This window comes from Ahaetulla prasina, chromosome 6 (assembly GCF_028640845.1).
Source record: "Ahaetulla prasina isolate Xishuangbanna chromosome 6, ASM2864084v1, whole genome shotgun sequence".
NCBI classification, from domain to species: Eukaryota; Metazoa; Chordata; class Lepidosauria; order Squamata; family Colubridae; genus Ahaetulla; species Ahaetulla prasina.
Genome location: NC_080544.1, coordinates 111,177,158 through 111,191,249, shown reverse-complemented (window position 1 = coordinate 111,191,249; position 14,092 = coordinate 111,177,158). Strand labels below are relative to the sequence as shown.

General features: G+C 47.2%; 1 protein-coding gene across 1 annotated transcript in view; it reads left to right on the top strand.

The window, feature by feature from the left end:
* Nucleotides 1–14,092, top strand: part of PSMD1 (proteasome 26S subunit, non-ATPase 1) — a 162,367-nt gene that overhangs the window by 145,408 nt on the left and 2,867 nt on the right. Inside the window, exons 20-23 of the mRNA XM_058188640.1 lie at nucleotides 1,829–1,998; nucleotides 8,241–8,333; nucleotides 8,806–8,898; nucleotides 13,740–13,886. Coding sequence (XP_058044623.1) covers nucleotides 1,829–1,998; nucleotides 8,241–8,333; nucleotides 8,806–8,898; nucleotides 13,740–13,886 — 503 coding nt within the window. The remainder of the gene's footprint in view (nucleotides 1–1,828; nucleotides 1,999–8,240; nucleotides 8,334–8,805; nucleotides 8,899–13,739; nucleotides 13,887–14,092) is intronic.

Below are 14,092 nucleotides of genomic sequence, written 5' to 3'. Positions count from 1 at the left end.
TCTTTGGAGTAGGAATGGATTCCCAGGGGAAAAATTGCAGACTACAGGAACCATTTGCACCCCTCAGGTGACCCTGAGGACGCACATAAACCTCCAAGTGGCCTCAACGATCCTCTTAAAAAGATCCAAATGACCAGCGGTTTGCAAGGAGTATAAATCCTTCCCTTCCCCCACCATCCAGTCGAGAGCTGAAGAAGCTCCTCGGATGAGAAGCGAAACGTCTTCGAAAGAAAAAAAACCACATGCCTCCTGAAAAAAAAGCCCCTTTGGGATAACCCTGACCTGGAGGACTGAGAATCTCTACGCACTTCAGTGATAAATTATCTAGACATATCTGCAGTTGGCTTAACTGTAACCGGATAACCGAGTTGGAAAAGGGACCTTGGAGGTCTTCTAGTCCGACCCCCCCTGCTCAAGCAGGAGACACTGATCCATTTCAGACAAATGGTTGTCCATTCTCTTCTTGATTGATTGATTGATTGATTGATTGTCATGTTTATACAGTGCAGGGGTCCCCAAACTTGGCAGCTTTAAGATGTGTGGACTAGCATAGCTGGCTGGAGAATTCTGGGAGTTGAAGTCCACACGTCTTAAAGCTGCCAAGTTTGAAGGCCTCTGGACTAGCATAGCTGGCTTCCTCCTCCTCCTCCTCCTCCTCCTCCTCCTCCTCCTTTTCCTGTCTTCCTCCTCCTTTTCCTTTTCCTGTCTTCCTCCTCCTTTTCCTGTCTTCTTCCTCCTCCTCCTCTTCCTGTCCTCTTTTTCCTTCTCCTCTTCTTTTTCTTGTCCTCTTTCTTCTCCTTTTCCTCTCCACTTCCTCCTCCTCCTCCTCCTCCTCCTTTTCTTGTCATCTCCCTCCCCCTCCCCCCTCCCAGAACTTAGAATAGAATAGAATAGAATAGAATAGAATAGAATAGAATAGAATAGAATAGAATAGAATTTTTATTGGCCAAGTGTGATTGGACACACAAGGAATTTGTCTTGGTGCATATGCTCTCAGTTTTTACCTAGTTGGGTCATGAAACATTTGCAAGAAAACCATCAATCTCAGAGAACCCCAAGGACCCCACAGTCCTTCTCTTCCTCCTGCCCCACTTCCTCCCCCTCCCCCTCCCAGCACTTATAATGTTACCTAGCTGGATCATGAAAACATCTGCATAGAAAATAACCAAGCTCAGAGAGTACCAGGGACCCTGCAGCAATAGCACTTAGACTTATATACCGCTTCATAGTGCTTTTACAGCCCTCTCTAAGAAGATTACAAGTCAGCCTCTGGTCCCCAACCATCTGGGTCCTCATTTTATCCACCTCGAAAGGATGGGTCACCCTTGAGCCTGGTGAGATTCGAACTGCCAAATTGCAGGCAGCTGGCAGGCAGCAGAAGTAGCCTGCAGTACTACGTTCTAACCACTGCGCCACCACTGCTCTTTTTTAATTTGCATTTATATCCCGCCCTTCTCCGAAGACTCAGGGCGGCTTACACTATGCCAAGCAATAGTCTCCATCCATTTGTATATTATATACAAAGTCAACTTATTGCCCCCAACAATCTGGGTCCTCATTTTACCTACCTTATAAAGGATGGAAGGCTGAGTCAACCTTGGGCCTGGTGGGGCTTGAACCTGCAGTAATTGCAAGCAGCTGTGTTAATAACAGACTGCTTAGTCTGTTGAGCCACAGAGGCCCTTGGTGAATGTCTGTCTCTACAATCATCCAAAAAACATCCATTCCCACGGTCAGAGAGTTCTCTTTATCCAAAATGTCTCTGCTGTTGTGATTTCTTTCAGCCCACTTAAATCCAAGCCTTTCTCTTTGTGTAATTCCTCTCCAGGTGGCCACAACGTCACAATTTCTCTGCAGTCAAGGACCGGTCACACACACATGCCTTCGGTGGTCGGCGTCCTGGTCTTCACCCAGTTCTGGTTTTGGTTTCCTCTGTCGCACTTCTTGTCCTTGGCGTTCACTCCGACCTGCGTCATCGGCCTTAACAAGGACCTCAAGGTAGGTGCGGTGGGCATCGAAACGCTGCTGTGGAGACGGAGGTGTTTCTTCTTACCTGCTCAACTGGCCAAGGAAAAGGCTGCGGTGCTTCTCCTTGCGATAGGAAACAGTCCACGCGTCAGGGGTTCCAAGTAACACACCCAACAAAAGAAGACTCCGAGGCTTGAAGTTCCTCAAAGTTTCATTTTATTAAGAGAGATCATATTGGCACATTTGGGGAAACCCGAATCTGAAAGCTTCCGGGTTTTCCCCACCCAAAGGAAAGTCCAAGTCCCTACCCAGCACCCATATGTCCATCACATGGTCCAATCAAACTGGACACACCTCCCAGTCATCTGACTCCAGGTGCCAGGCCACTGCGTCCTTGACTCTGTGAGAAAGGAATGTTATTTTGACTACATATCACCCATATACTCTGTGCAATCCCCCCCCCCCATTTTCCCACAGTAGTAAATGTGGCAGGTTTGAAGGCCCAATGCAAAAGATGGCTTTTTCCAGGCCTGACAGGCTACCCCCCTGATCAGAAAAGCGTATCCCGAAACGAGAGTAGGATAGTGGTTAATTCGGCATACTAACCACAACGAAAAAGATGGCTTGCAGGCCTGACACCAGGAAATAATATTGACCTCTCTCTTGAATGGAGGTTGAATACAGGTAGTTTACGACTACCACTGAGCCCAAAATTTCCCTTGTTCAAGTGAGAGAGTTGTGAAGTGAATTTTGCCCTCATTTTTTAACCACTTTTCCTGCCGCAGCTATGAAGTGAATCACTGCCATTGTTAAATTGGTCACACGGCGGTTAAGCGAATCCACCTTCCCCAATGACTTTGCTTGTCGGGAGGTCGCAAAAGGGGATCACACGTCCCCGGGACACTGCCACCGTCGTAAATGTGAGCCGGTGGCCCGGCGTTTCAATTTTGATCACGTGCCCATGGGGATGCTCGAACGGTCGTAACTGTGAAAAACGGTCCTAAGTTCCTTTTTTTTTTCCAGGCCGTTGTCAACTTCAAACGGTCACTAAGTAAACTGTTGTAAATTGAGGATTACCTGTACCTCGTTCCTTCAGTCAGTCGTCAGGGGTGACCGACTTACTCCTTCTGCAGTCCGTTCTGCGCTTCTCATCGGAGCTGTGTGTCTCTGGTGCTCCTGAAATGAAATGGAAAAAGCCCAGTTATTTATTTTTATTTTATTTATTTATTTTATTTTATTTGCGTTTATATCCCGCCCTTCTCCGAAGACTCAGGGCGGCTTACACTATGTTAGCAATAGTCTTCCTTCTATTTGTATATTTATATACAAAGTCAACTTATTGCCCCCAACAATCTGGATCCTCATTTTACCTGCCTTATAAAGGATGGAAGGCTGAGTCAACCTTGGGCCTGGTGGGACTAGAACCTGCAGTAATTGCAGGCTGTTGCTGTTAATAACAGACTGCATTAGCAGCCTGAGCCACAGAGGCCCACAGACTTATTGAGGTGAAGAAAAACTGAACGGCGTAATAATGACAAATAACTCACATTAAGCCCACCAGCTCAGACACATGGATGGGGCTCAAAGCCACTGCCAATCCCCACTGATCCTGTGATTCATCAGGTAGGGTTCTTGACAGATGCTCAGGCATATTTTTGGTATTATATAGAACAGGGGTCTCCAACCTTGGCAACTTTAAGACTTGCGGACTTCAACTCCGTTTCTTCCCCTGCCTTCCGATGCTTTGGAGAAGATGCATTTTGAAGAAGCATTAATTTTCCCCAACCACATGTGGTCCAGGGGATACTAGAAGTCTTAAGAATTGCCTAGCTTGTGATAGAGCTTAAAAAAAAATAAATTAGATTTCTATCCTGCCTTTAGTACTTTATAATTGGCTCAAAGTGGTGTACATATATAATACTTTTACCTTCTCCTATTTTTCCCACAATAACAACAACCTTGAGAGGTGGGTGAGGCTGAGAGAGAGGGACTTGCCCAAAGTCACCCACTCAGCTTCCATCCCTAAACCAGGACTAGAACTCCCCGTCTCCTGGTGATTGGCCCAAAGTCACCCAGCTCAGGGGTCTCCAACCTTGACAACTTTAAGACTTGTGGACTTCAACTCCCAGAGCTTTGCTGGCTGAGGGATTCTGGGAGTTGAAGTCCACAAGTCTTAAAGTTGCCAAGGTTAGAGACCCCTGATATAGAATATTAGAAACGAGCTGGGATCAAGGATTGGAAATTGTGAGGATTCCCAAGGAATCTGGTTCAATCAATCAGGACAGAACTGGAAGGGACCTCAGAGGTCTTCTAGTCCAACCCCCTGCTCAAGCAGGAGACCCCTACACCATTCTAGACAAATGGCTGTCCAATCTTTTCTTAAAAACCTCCAGTGATGAAGCACCTACAACTTCTGGTGGCAAGCTGTTCCACTGGTTAATTGTCCTCACTGTCAGGAAGTTTCTCCTTAATTCCAGGTTGCTTCTCTCCTTGGTTACAATTTTCATTCATTGCTTCTTGTCATGCCTCCAGGTGCTTTGGAGAATAGAATAATAGAATAACAGAATTGGAAGGGACCTTGGAGGTCTTCTAGTCTAACCCCCTGCTCAAGTAGGAGACCCTATACCATTTGAGACAAATGGCTGTCCAATCTCTTCGTAAAAACCTCCAGTGATGAAGCACCTACAAGTTCTGGAGGCAAGCAGTTGCACTGATTAATTGTTCTAACTGTCAGGAAATTTATCCTTAGTTCTAAGTTGCTTCTTTCTTTGATCAGTTTCCACCCATTGCTTCTTGTTCTACCCTCAGGTGCTTTGGAGAATAGCTTGACTCCCTCTTCTTTGTGGCAGCCCCTGAGATATTGGAAGACTGCTATCATGTCTCCCCTAGTCCTTCTTTTCATTAAACTAGACATACCCAGTTCCTGCAACCGTTCTTCATATGTTTTAGTCTCCGGGCCTTTAATCATCCCAGTTGCTCTATTTTGCACTTTTTCAAAAGTGCAGAGAAGACAAAAAGGTTTAAGGGGGAAACCAGACAGCCTCTTCCACTACTTGAGCTGTCCCAGGGAAGAGGGCTTGAATGTGTTCTCCAGATCAGGGGTCTCCAACCTTTTAGACCTCAGGGACCACTAAATTCATAATTTAAAATCCCACAGACCACTAATAGGATCTGCCTAACGACCGGATGGGTGGGCGTGGCTAGGTGATCATGTGACTGGGTGGGTGTGGCCAACTCAATGTCACTTGCGTTGAGGGGCACCTTTCCAGCCTCTACTCGCCCCTCCCCTCCCAGCCCCTCCTCCCCTCCCCACCCGTGCTCCTTAGGGTCCCAACGGGAAGCAGTTGTCGGAGCTAAGCAGCCAACCATGAGAAAAAGTTGTCAAAACAGCTCAGTTCAAATTGGATCTGACCGAGAAGGAGGCTCAGCAGAAGCACCTCACTGAGGACTAGGAGCATAGGCTTTCCAAGCAGAGGGAAGACCTGCAGGAGTGCAAGGCCAGGCACCGGTGCCTGGAGGCTCAGCGGGCTGAGATGTCAGTTAGTTCCAGGCCATGATGCAGCCCCACTGGAACGAGGCCCTCCGGCTCTTCGCCACCAACGGCGCTTCCCTCCAGCCTTCGCCCAAAGCCCCTCACCAGGAGGCTGAAGCAGACCCCAAGTTGGAATTTCTGCCCCCCTTCAACCCACATAAAAAGACCCCAAAGGGGGAGACACTCTGCAGCAACAGATTCATTGCATGTATCCAATCCAGGGGCCGTAGTTTGAGGACCCCTGATTGAGTGCAATATAAAAAATGCAAATAATTTTTCTGCGGACCACCAACATTTTCTCGGGGACCACCAGTGGTCCATGGACCACCAGTTGGTGACCGCTGCTCCAGAGCAGGGGGTCTCCAACCTTGGCACCTTTAAGCCTGATGGACTTCAACTCCCAGAATCTGGGAGTTGAAATCCGCCAGGCTTAAAGGGGCCAAGGTTAGAGACCCCTGCTCCAGAGTACCAGAGGGTAGGACAAGAAGCAATGGGTGGATGCTCCTCAGGGAGAGACCCAACCTGGAACTTAGGAGGAATTTCCTGACAGTGAGAACAGTGAATCGGTGGAACAGCTTGCCACCAGAAGTTGTGGGTGCTCCATCGTTGGAGGTCTTCAAGAGAAGATTGGACAACCATTTGTCTGGATATTTCTCCTTAATTCCACGTTGCTTCTCTTCTTTATTAGTTTCCACCCATTGCTCCTTGTCCTGCCCTCTGGTGCTTTGGAAAATAAATTGACACCCCCCTCCTCTTTGTGGCAGCCCCTCAAATATTGGAAGATGCTATCATGTCGTCCCCCCCAGTCCTTCTTTTCTCTAGACTGGCCAAATCCTGCAGCCATTCTTCATATGTTTTCTTCTCCGGGCCTCTAATCCTCTGAGTTGCTCTTTCCAAAGTCTCAACATCTTTTTTTGTAAGACTTTTACAAAAGATTTTGCATACGGCAAGGACACCGTAGGGAGTTGCAGTCAAATCCCAGCATGGAAACAGTTTGTCATCCTCAGAAAATATCCTCCTTTATTAATGTTATTTTATTGAGGTATAACCTCCTCCCCCGCCCCCCCCCCCAAAAAGGAAATCTTATCTGACAAGTCCTCAGCTGTGCCAGATTCTGATCGGACAAGCTTCTGCCCAGTGCGCTGGCCTTTGGTATTTTAAAATTCAGAGCCAAATAAAGCCCATTTTTCTGCGCTCTGCAGATGCCTGCTTATCTGAGCAAAGTCTGATGCTAACTTAAGCTGCCTTGCAGGAGTTAAAGGAGCCCAGGTTTGTCCACAGCCCTCTAGCTTTGCAGTCCTCAGGTAAATTAAAAAGAAGTTTTGAACACAAAAGCCAGCTAAAATAATTTTCTTCCCAGCATCTTGTCACCGGCTGGAGGAGGGGTGGGTAGCTGTGGCCATTCTGCGACTGGTGGACTTCAACTCCCAGTATCCTTGAGCCAAGCAGCCCCCTCCCCACAAGGGAACCAGGCAGTCCCCTCCGTTTGCACTCTGAATTTGTCTTCAGCCTCTGAAATTGTTCCTTCCTTCCTCCTTTCCATCTCCTCCCTCCCTCCCTTCTTTCCTCCCTCTGTTCTTTCCTCCTTCCTTCCCTCCTTCCTCTCTCCCTCCTTCCCTTTCTTCCTTCCTCCCTCTTCCTCTCCCTCCCTCCCTCCCTGCTTACTTGCTTCTTTCCTCCCTCCCTCATCCTCTCTCGCTCCCTTGCTCCCTGGTTACTTGCTTCTTTCCTCCCTCCCTCCCTTCTTTCCTTCCTTCCTTCCTCCCTCCCTCCTTTCCTTCCTCCCTCCCTCCCTCCCTCTTCCTCTCTCTCTCCCTCCCTGCTTGCTTGCTTGCTTGCTTCTTTCCTCCTCCTCCTCCTTCCTTCCTCCTCCCTTTCTTCCTTCCTTCTTTCCTCCCTCCCTCTTCTTCTCTCCTCCTCCTCCTTCTTTCCTTCCTTCCTCCCTCCCTCCTTCCTTCCTCCTCCTCCTCCTCCCTCCCTCTTCCTCTCTCTCCCTCCTGCTTGCTTGCTTCTTTCCTCCCTCCCTCCCTTCCTTCCTCCCTCCTTTCTTCCTTCCTTCTTTCCTCCCTCCCTCTTCTTCTCTCCCTCCCTCCCTCCCTGCTTGCTTCTTTCCTCCTCCTCATCCTCTCTCCTCCCTTGCTCCTGGTTACTTGCTTCTTTCCTCCCTCCCTCTTCCTTCCTTCCTTTCTTCCTCCCTCCTTCTTCCTTCCTTCCTTCCTCCTCCCTCCTTCCTTCCTCCTCCTCCTCCTCTTCCTCTCTCTCTCCTCCCTGCTTGCTTGCTTCTTTCCTCCCTCCCTCCCTCCCTTCCTTCCTCCCTCCCTTTCTTCCTTCCTTCTTTCCTTCCTCCCTCTTCTTCTCTCACTCCCTTGCTCCCTGGTTACTTGCTTCTTTCCTCCCTCCCTCCCTTCTTTCCTTCCTTCCTCCCTCCCTCCCTTCCTTTCTTCCTCCCTCCCTTCTTCCCTCCCTCCCTCCCTCTTCCTCTCTCTCTCCCTCCCTGCTTGCTTGCTTCTTTCCTCCCTCCATTCTTCCCTCCTTCCTCCCTTTCTTCCTTCCTTCTTTCCTTCCTCCTCTTCTTCTCTCACTCCCTTGCTCCCTGGTTACTTGCTTCTTTCCTCCCTTCCTTCTTTCCTTCCTTCCTCCCTCCCTCCCTCCCTCCCTCCCTTCCTTTCTTCCTCCCTCCCTTCCTCCCTCTCTCATTCCCTCTCTCCCATCCTCCCTTCTTTCCTTCCCTTTTTTTCAGATGCCAAAAGTGCAGTACCGGTCCAACGTCAAGCCTTCCACATTTGCCTACCCAGCCCCCTTGGAAGTGCCAAAGGAGAAGGAGAAGGAGAAGGTTAGTTACGTGTTCCATTCCCTGTCGATAAGAGCCTGACTGACCATCGATAACCACGCCACATAGATAAGACCGATGTTTTTTTAAATTGATTACGTTTATATGCCACCCGTCTCCCGGATGGATGGATGGATGGATGGATGGATGGAACAGGCTCCTCCTGTTCCTCTGCCTCTCTGCTGTCCGCCTCTGGAGGCTCCGGAGTCCGCACATCGCTCCCAGGTGGCCCTGGCCCCATCTCTGCCTCCGACGCAGAGCCCTCATCTGGGCCTTCCCCTGACTCCAGGACTGCCCCATCATCCTCCCCAGCCTCCTCACTGTCCGACTCCGCTGCCAGCTCCGCTGCCAGCTGGCGGACCACAACACCTCTCTCTTAAAAGTGCTTTTGTCTGCCGTTAACTGAGCATTGCTGGGCTGCTCCTCTAAACCCTCCACTGTTTCCCTCCCTCCCTCCCTCCCTGCTTGCAAACAGGTTTCCACTGCCGTGTTGTCCATCACGGCGAAAGCTAAGAAAAAAGAGAAGGAGAAAGAGAAAGAGAAGAAAGAAGAGGAGAAAATGGAAGTGGTGAGTCTATTTGTCTAGTCTGGTTTGGAATCGGAGGAAGGAGCTCTTGGTTTCTCAACCTCAGAAACAAAAAAAAAAGATTGCAGGAATACAGTGATGAGACGTTGAGAGAGGAAGATCTTGTGAGCTCATTCAGATTTCCCAAAAGGAAGAAATAGAATAGAATAGAATAGAATAGAATTTTATTGGCCAAGTGTGATTGGACACACAAGGAATTTGTCTTGGTGCATATGCTCTCAGTGTACATAAAAGAAAAGATACGTTCATCAAGGTACAACATTTACAACACAATTGATGATCAATATATCAATATAAATCATAAGGATTGCCAGCAACAAGTTATAGTCATACAGTCCTAAGTGGAAAGAGATTGGTGATGGGAACTATGAGAAGATTAATAGTAGTGCAGATTCAGTAAATAGTCTGACAGTGTTGAGGGAATTATTTGTTTAGCAGAGTGATGGCCTTCGGGAAAAAACTGTTCTTGTGTCTAGTTGTTCTGGTGTGCAGTGCTCTATAGTGTCGTTTTGAGGGTAGGAGTTGAAACAGTTTATGTCCAGGATGTGAGGGATCTGTAAATATTTTCACGGCCCTCTTCTTGATTCGTGCAGTATACAGGTCCTCAATGGAAGGCAAGTTGGTAGCAATTATTTTTTCTGCAGTTCTAATTATCCTCTGAAGTCTGTGTTTTTCTTGTTGGGTTGCAGAACCAAACCAGACAGTTATAGAGGTGCAAATGACAGACTCAATAATTCCTCTGTAGAATTGGATCAGCAGCTCCTTGGGCAGTTTGAGCTTCCTGAGTTGGTGCAGAAAGAACATTCTTTGTTGTCCTTTTTTGATGATGTTTTTGATGTTAGCTCTCTTCTCTCTCCAAATGCAGACCGTCCTCCACTTACGACCACAATTGAGCCCAAAATTTCTGTCGCTAAATGAGACATTTCTCTCTCAATATACAGGCAGTCCTCGACGTACAACCACAGTTGAGCCCAAAATTTATGTTGCTAAGCGAGACCTTGGTTAAGCGAGCTTTGCCCCGTTTTGCGACTTGTCTAGCACAGCCATTAAGTGAATCACAGCCGTTGTTAAATAACAGGGCTGTTAAGGGAATCCGGCTTCCCCGTGGACGTTGCTCGTCTGAAGGTCGCAAAAGGGGATTTACGATGGCCCCGGGACACTGTGGCCGTCATAAGTATAAGTCAATGGCCAAGCCTATGAATTTGGATCACGCGACCCTGGGGGTGCTGCAGTGGTCGTAAGTGTGAAAAACAGTTGTAACTTTGCCGTTGTAAATGAACTCTTGTAAATTGGGGACTGCTTCTGTAGAAGAAGAATCTGAAGGAGTCTGTAGCACCTTTTCTGACTCATCACCAGTGGAAATTCAGCACAAGAGGGAAAATATGTGTGTGTGTGTGTAAGTGTATGTATGTATAATATATGTATGTATAATATGTGTGTGTGTATAAAATTTTATTTGTTGTTAGTTGCGAAGTCGTGTCCGACCCATCGCGACCCCATGGACAACGTTCCTCCAGGCCTTCCTGTCCTCTACCATCCTCTGGAGTCCATTTAAACTCACGCCGACTGCTTCAGTGACTCCATCCAGCCACCTTGTTCTCTGCCATCCCCTTCTTCTTTTGCCCTCAATCTTTCCCAGCATTGGGCTCTTCTCCAGGGAGTCCTTCCTTCTCGTTAGGTGGCCAAAGTATTTGAGTTTCCTCTTCAGGATCTGGCCTTCTAAAGAGCAGTCAGGGTTGATCTCCTCTAGGACTGACTTGTTTGTTCGCCTTGCAGTCCAAGGGACTCGCAGGAGTCTTCTCCAGCACCAGAGTTCAAAGGCCTCCATTCTTTGGCGCTCGGCCTTTCTTATGGTCCAACCTTCACAGCCATCCATTGCAACTGGGAAAACCAGAGCCTTGACTATACGCACTTTTGTTGGCAGGATGATGTCTCTGCTTTTTAGTACGCTGTCTAGATTTGCCATGGCTTTCCTCCCCAGGAGCAAAGCGTCTTTTAATTTCTTGGCTGCAGTCCCCATCTGCGGTGATCTTGGAGCCCAGGAAAATAAAATCTGTCACTCCCTCCATTTCTTCCCCATCTATTTGCCAGGAATGGAGAGGGCCGGATGCCCTCTCAATTGTGTGTGTGTGTGTGTGTGTGTGTGTATGTATATGTTTGTGTGTGTGTGTGTATATAAATAGAATATATATATATATATATATATATATATATATATATATATATATATATATATATATATATATATATATATATATATATTTTCTGAGGTTTTCGCGGTGTTTGTATGTAGATCTTTGGTTATTGGGTTTTCTCCACGTAAAATTGGAAGTGTCTTGGCGACGTTTCGGCGAAGTCTCATTCGTCATCTTCAGGCTTCAGCCGTGCTTCTTCTGCTTTTGCTCCCAGAGCATGAAGCTGAAGCCTGAAGATGACGAATGAGACTTCATCTATCTATCTATCTATCTATCTATCTATCTATCTATCTATCTATCTATATATCTATATATATATATATATAATATATATAGAGAGAAAATATATATATATACTTATAGAAAGCATATTTATTTATTTATTTATTTGATTTGATTTTTATACCGCCCTTCTCCCGAAGGACTCAGGGCGGTGTACAGGCAGAAGTAAAAAAGACAATACAATGTACAATTTAAAATGTAAATTAAAAAACTTATTATAATTAGCCCGAAACTTTAAAATATATAAAAAACTAAAATCCCATTTAAAATTGATATTAAAAATTTAAGAAATTTAAAAGACCAATAAAATTCAATATATATATATAGAGTATATATGTGTATGTATATAAAATGTATGTGTGTGTATATATCTGTGTGTACACACACACGCATATACAGAGAGACAATTTAGCAAATCCATATAATATATATTTTTTAAATTGTAGAATCATAGCAGCTGTTGTGGCAAAGTGCCCACAACTGGGAAGGCCTTAAATTAGGATCGGACACTTTCATAGAGGATCAAGCCATAAATGGCTACGAGTTTTGTGTCAGCTGTTTGAGGCTGTCCAGATCTGGAAGCCGGCCTCCCAAGGAAGCTGGGCCTACACTTGGTGGAGGTGGGTGGTAGTGACAGAATTTGACTCATCTGTCTGTGTTTTCCGATCGCTCCTGCTTATACCTCAGGGAGGAGCCAGAAATACAGGTAGTCTTCGACTTACGACGGTTCATTTAGTGACCGTTCAAAGTTACAGCGGCCCTGGAAAAAGTGACTTAGGGCTGCTTTTCACGCTTTAACGACCTTAGCCCCACCCCCAAATTCATGTGATCAACATACAAATGCTTGGCAACTGACTCCTATTTATGACCGTTGCGGTGTCCCGAGGTCCGGTGATCCCTTTCTTGCGACCTCCTCACAAGCAAAGAATCTGGGGAAGCCAGATTCACTTAAAGGCCGTGTTTACTAACTGAACAACTGCAGTGGTTCCGCTTAGCGACTGTGGCGAGAAAGATTTCTAAAACGGGATGAAACTCGCTTAGCAAATGTCTCACTTAGCAGCGAAAATGTTGGGCTCAGTTGTGATTGTAAGTTGAGGATTACTGTTGTGTCTGCGCCCCCCTGAGCCAGGCCCCCTGCCAGAAAGTGACTTGGAAAGTGAGGGGGAAGGGCCATCCGGACTTACCTCGGGAGCACCGGCTTCCCTGGCTCAGCTCCAGGAGCCAGAGGCAGGCCAGGTGGAGGAGATAACGAGGCCTCCGTCCCCTGACTCTTTCCCCCCCTCCCCCAGGCCACGCCTGCAGACCCGGCTGATGGCAATCAGGCCTGGCTGGACCCTAGGTTTCGTAGGCAGGAAAGGAGGGAACAACAGAAGCAGGGGTGGGGCAGGCCTAGGAAGTGCTGAGTCATGGAGCCACACCCCACAGGATATAAAAGGCAGCCAGAGCTGCTGTGCCTCTTCGTAGCAGGCAAATCAACTGATTAACTAAGAGCTGAAGTTTGTTCCTGGGTGACTCATCGGCGTCGAGGGAGATAACAGAGACATGGCAGACGCTGGCTATTCTGCTGCCAGAGCTGATAGTGCCAGCTAATTAAGCCATCACTCGGATGGAGGCGAAGGAGGACAGAACAATTACCTGTACAAATGGCGCCACAAAGGTTGGGTACCACCACTTTAGCCCCTTGGCAGGGTTCCAGCGTCCACCTCCAAGCAGTGCAACCGTTCTGTCCCATCTTGATTCGGAGGGCTTTTTGTACTTACCTGTACTTTTGTACTTACCTGTACTCACCTGTACCTGTAAGCTGAGAAGCGTTCCGACGTTTTTCAGCTTCTCAAGCCATCCTTGGGGGTTCACTTAGAACGGCTGGTTGAGAACACCAATCACAAGCTTGGGGTGTAGAGTTTGTGGGAATGACTGATTATTAAACTACAGGATTTTACGTTTTCTGGTAAATTGGGCTCTGCTGCAGAATTTCAGTTTTATCATTAAGAATGATAAACCCATGTTTGATAAGATCTTTCTTTTCTTTTTTTTTAATTGCTAAATTCACCTATTTTAAAAGTGTTGAAGCCCACTCCCAGGTTGTTGCTGTTTCCTACAATCCCCATGGAGGCTTTTCCTCCAATGGTGAAATACAATTTTTTTTACTACTGGTTCTGTGGGTGTGGCTTGGTGGGCGTGGCTTGGTGGGTGTGGCAGGGGAAGGCTACTGCAAAATCCCCATTCCCACCTCACTTTGGGGCCAGCCAGAGGTGGTATTTGCCGGTTCTCCCAACTACTCAAAATTTCCGCTAACGGTTCTCCGGAACCTGTCAGAACCCCGGCTTTTCTCACATCCGCAAACAGGAAGAAGCGGAGAAGAAGGATGAGAAGGAGAAGAAGAAGGAGCCCGAACCTTCTTTTCAGATCCTTGACAATCCAGCTCGGGTGATGCCAGCCCAGCTGAAGGTGCTCACGATGCCAGAGAGCTGCCGGTACCAGCCTTTCAAGACGGTGAGTTTTCATGATCTACCTACCCGCCTACCTACCTACCATCCATCCATCCATCCACCCATCTCCTTAACTGTCCATTTACCTGTCTATGTCTAGCTATCTATCTAGCTATCTATCATCTATTCTACCTATCTATCTATCATATCTATCTACCTATCGTATCTATCTATATCTATCTACCTATCTATCTATCTATTGTCTGTCTG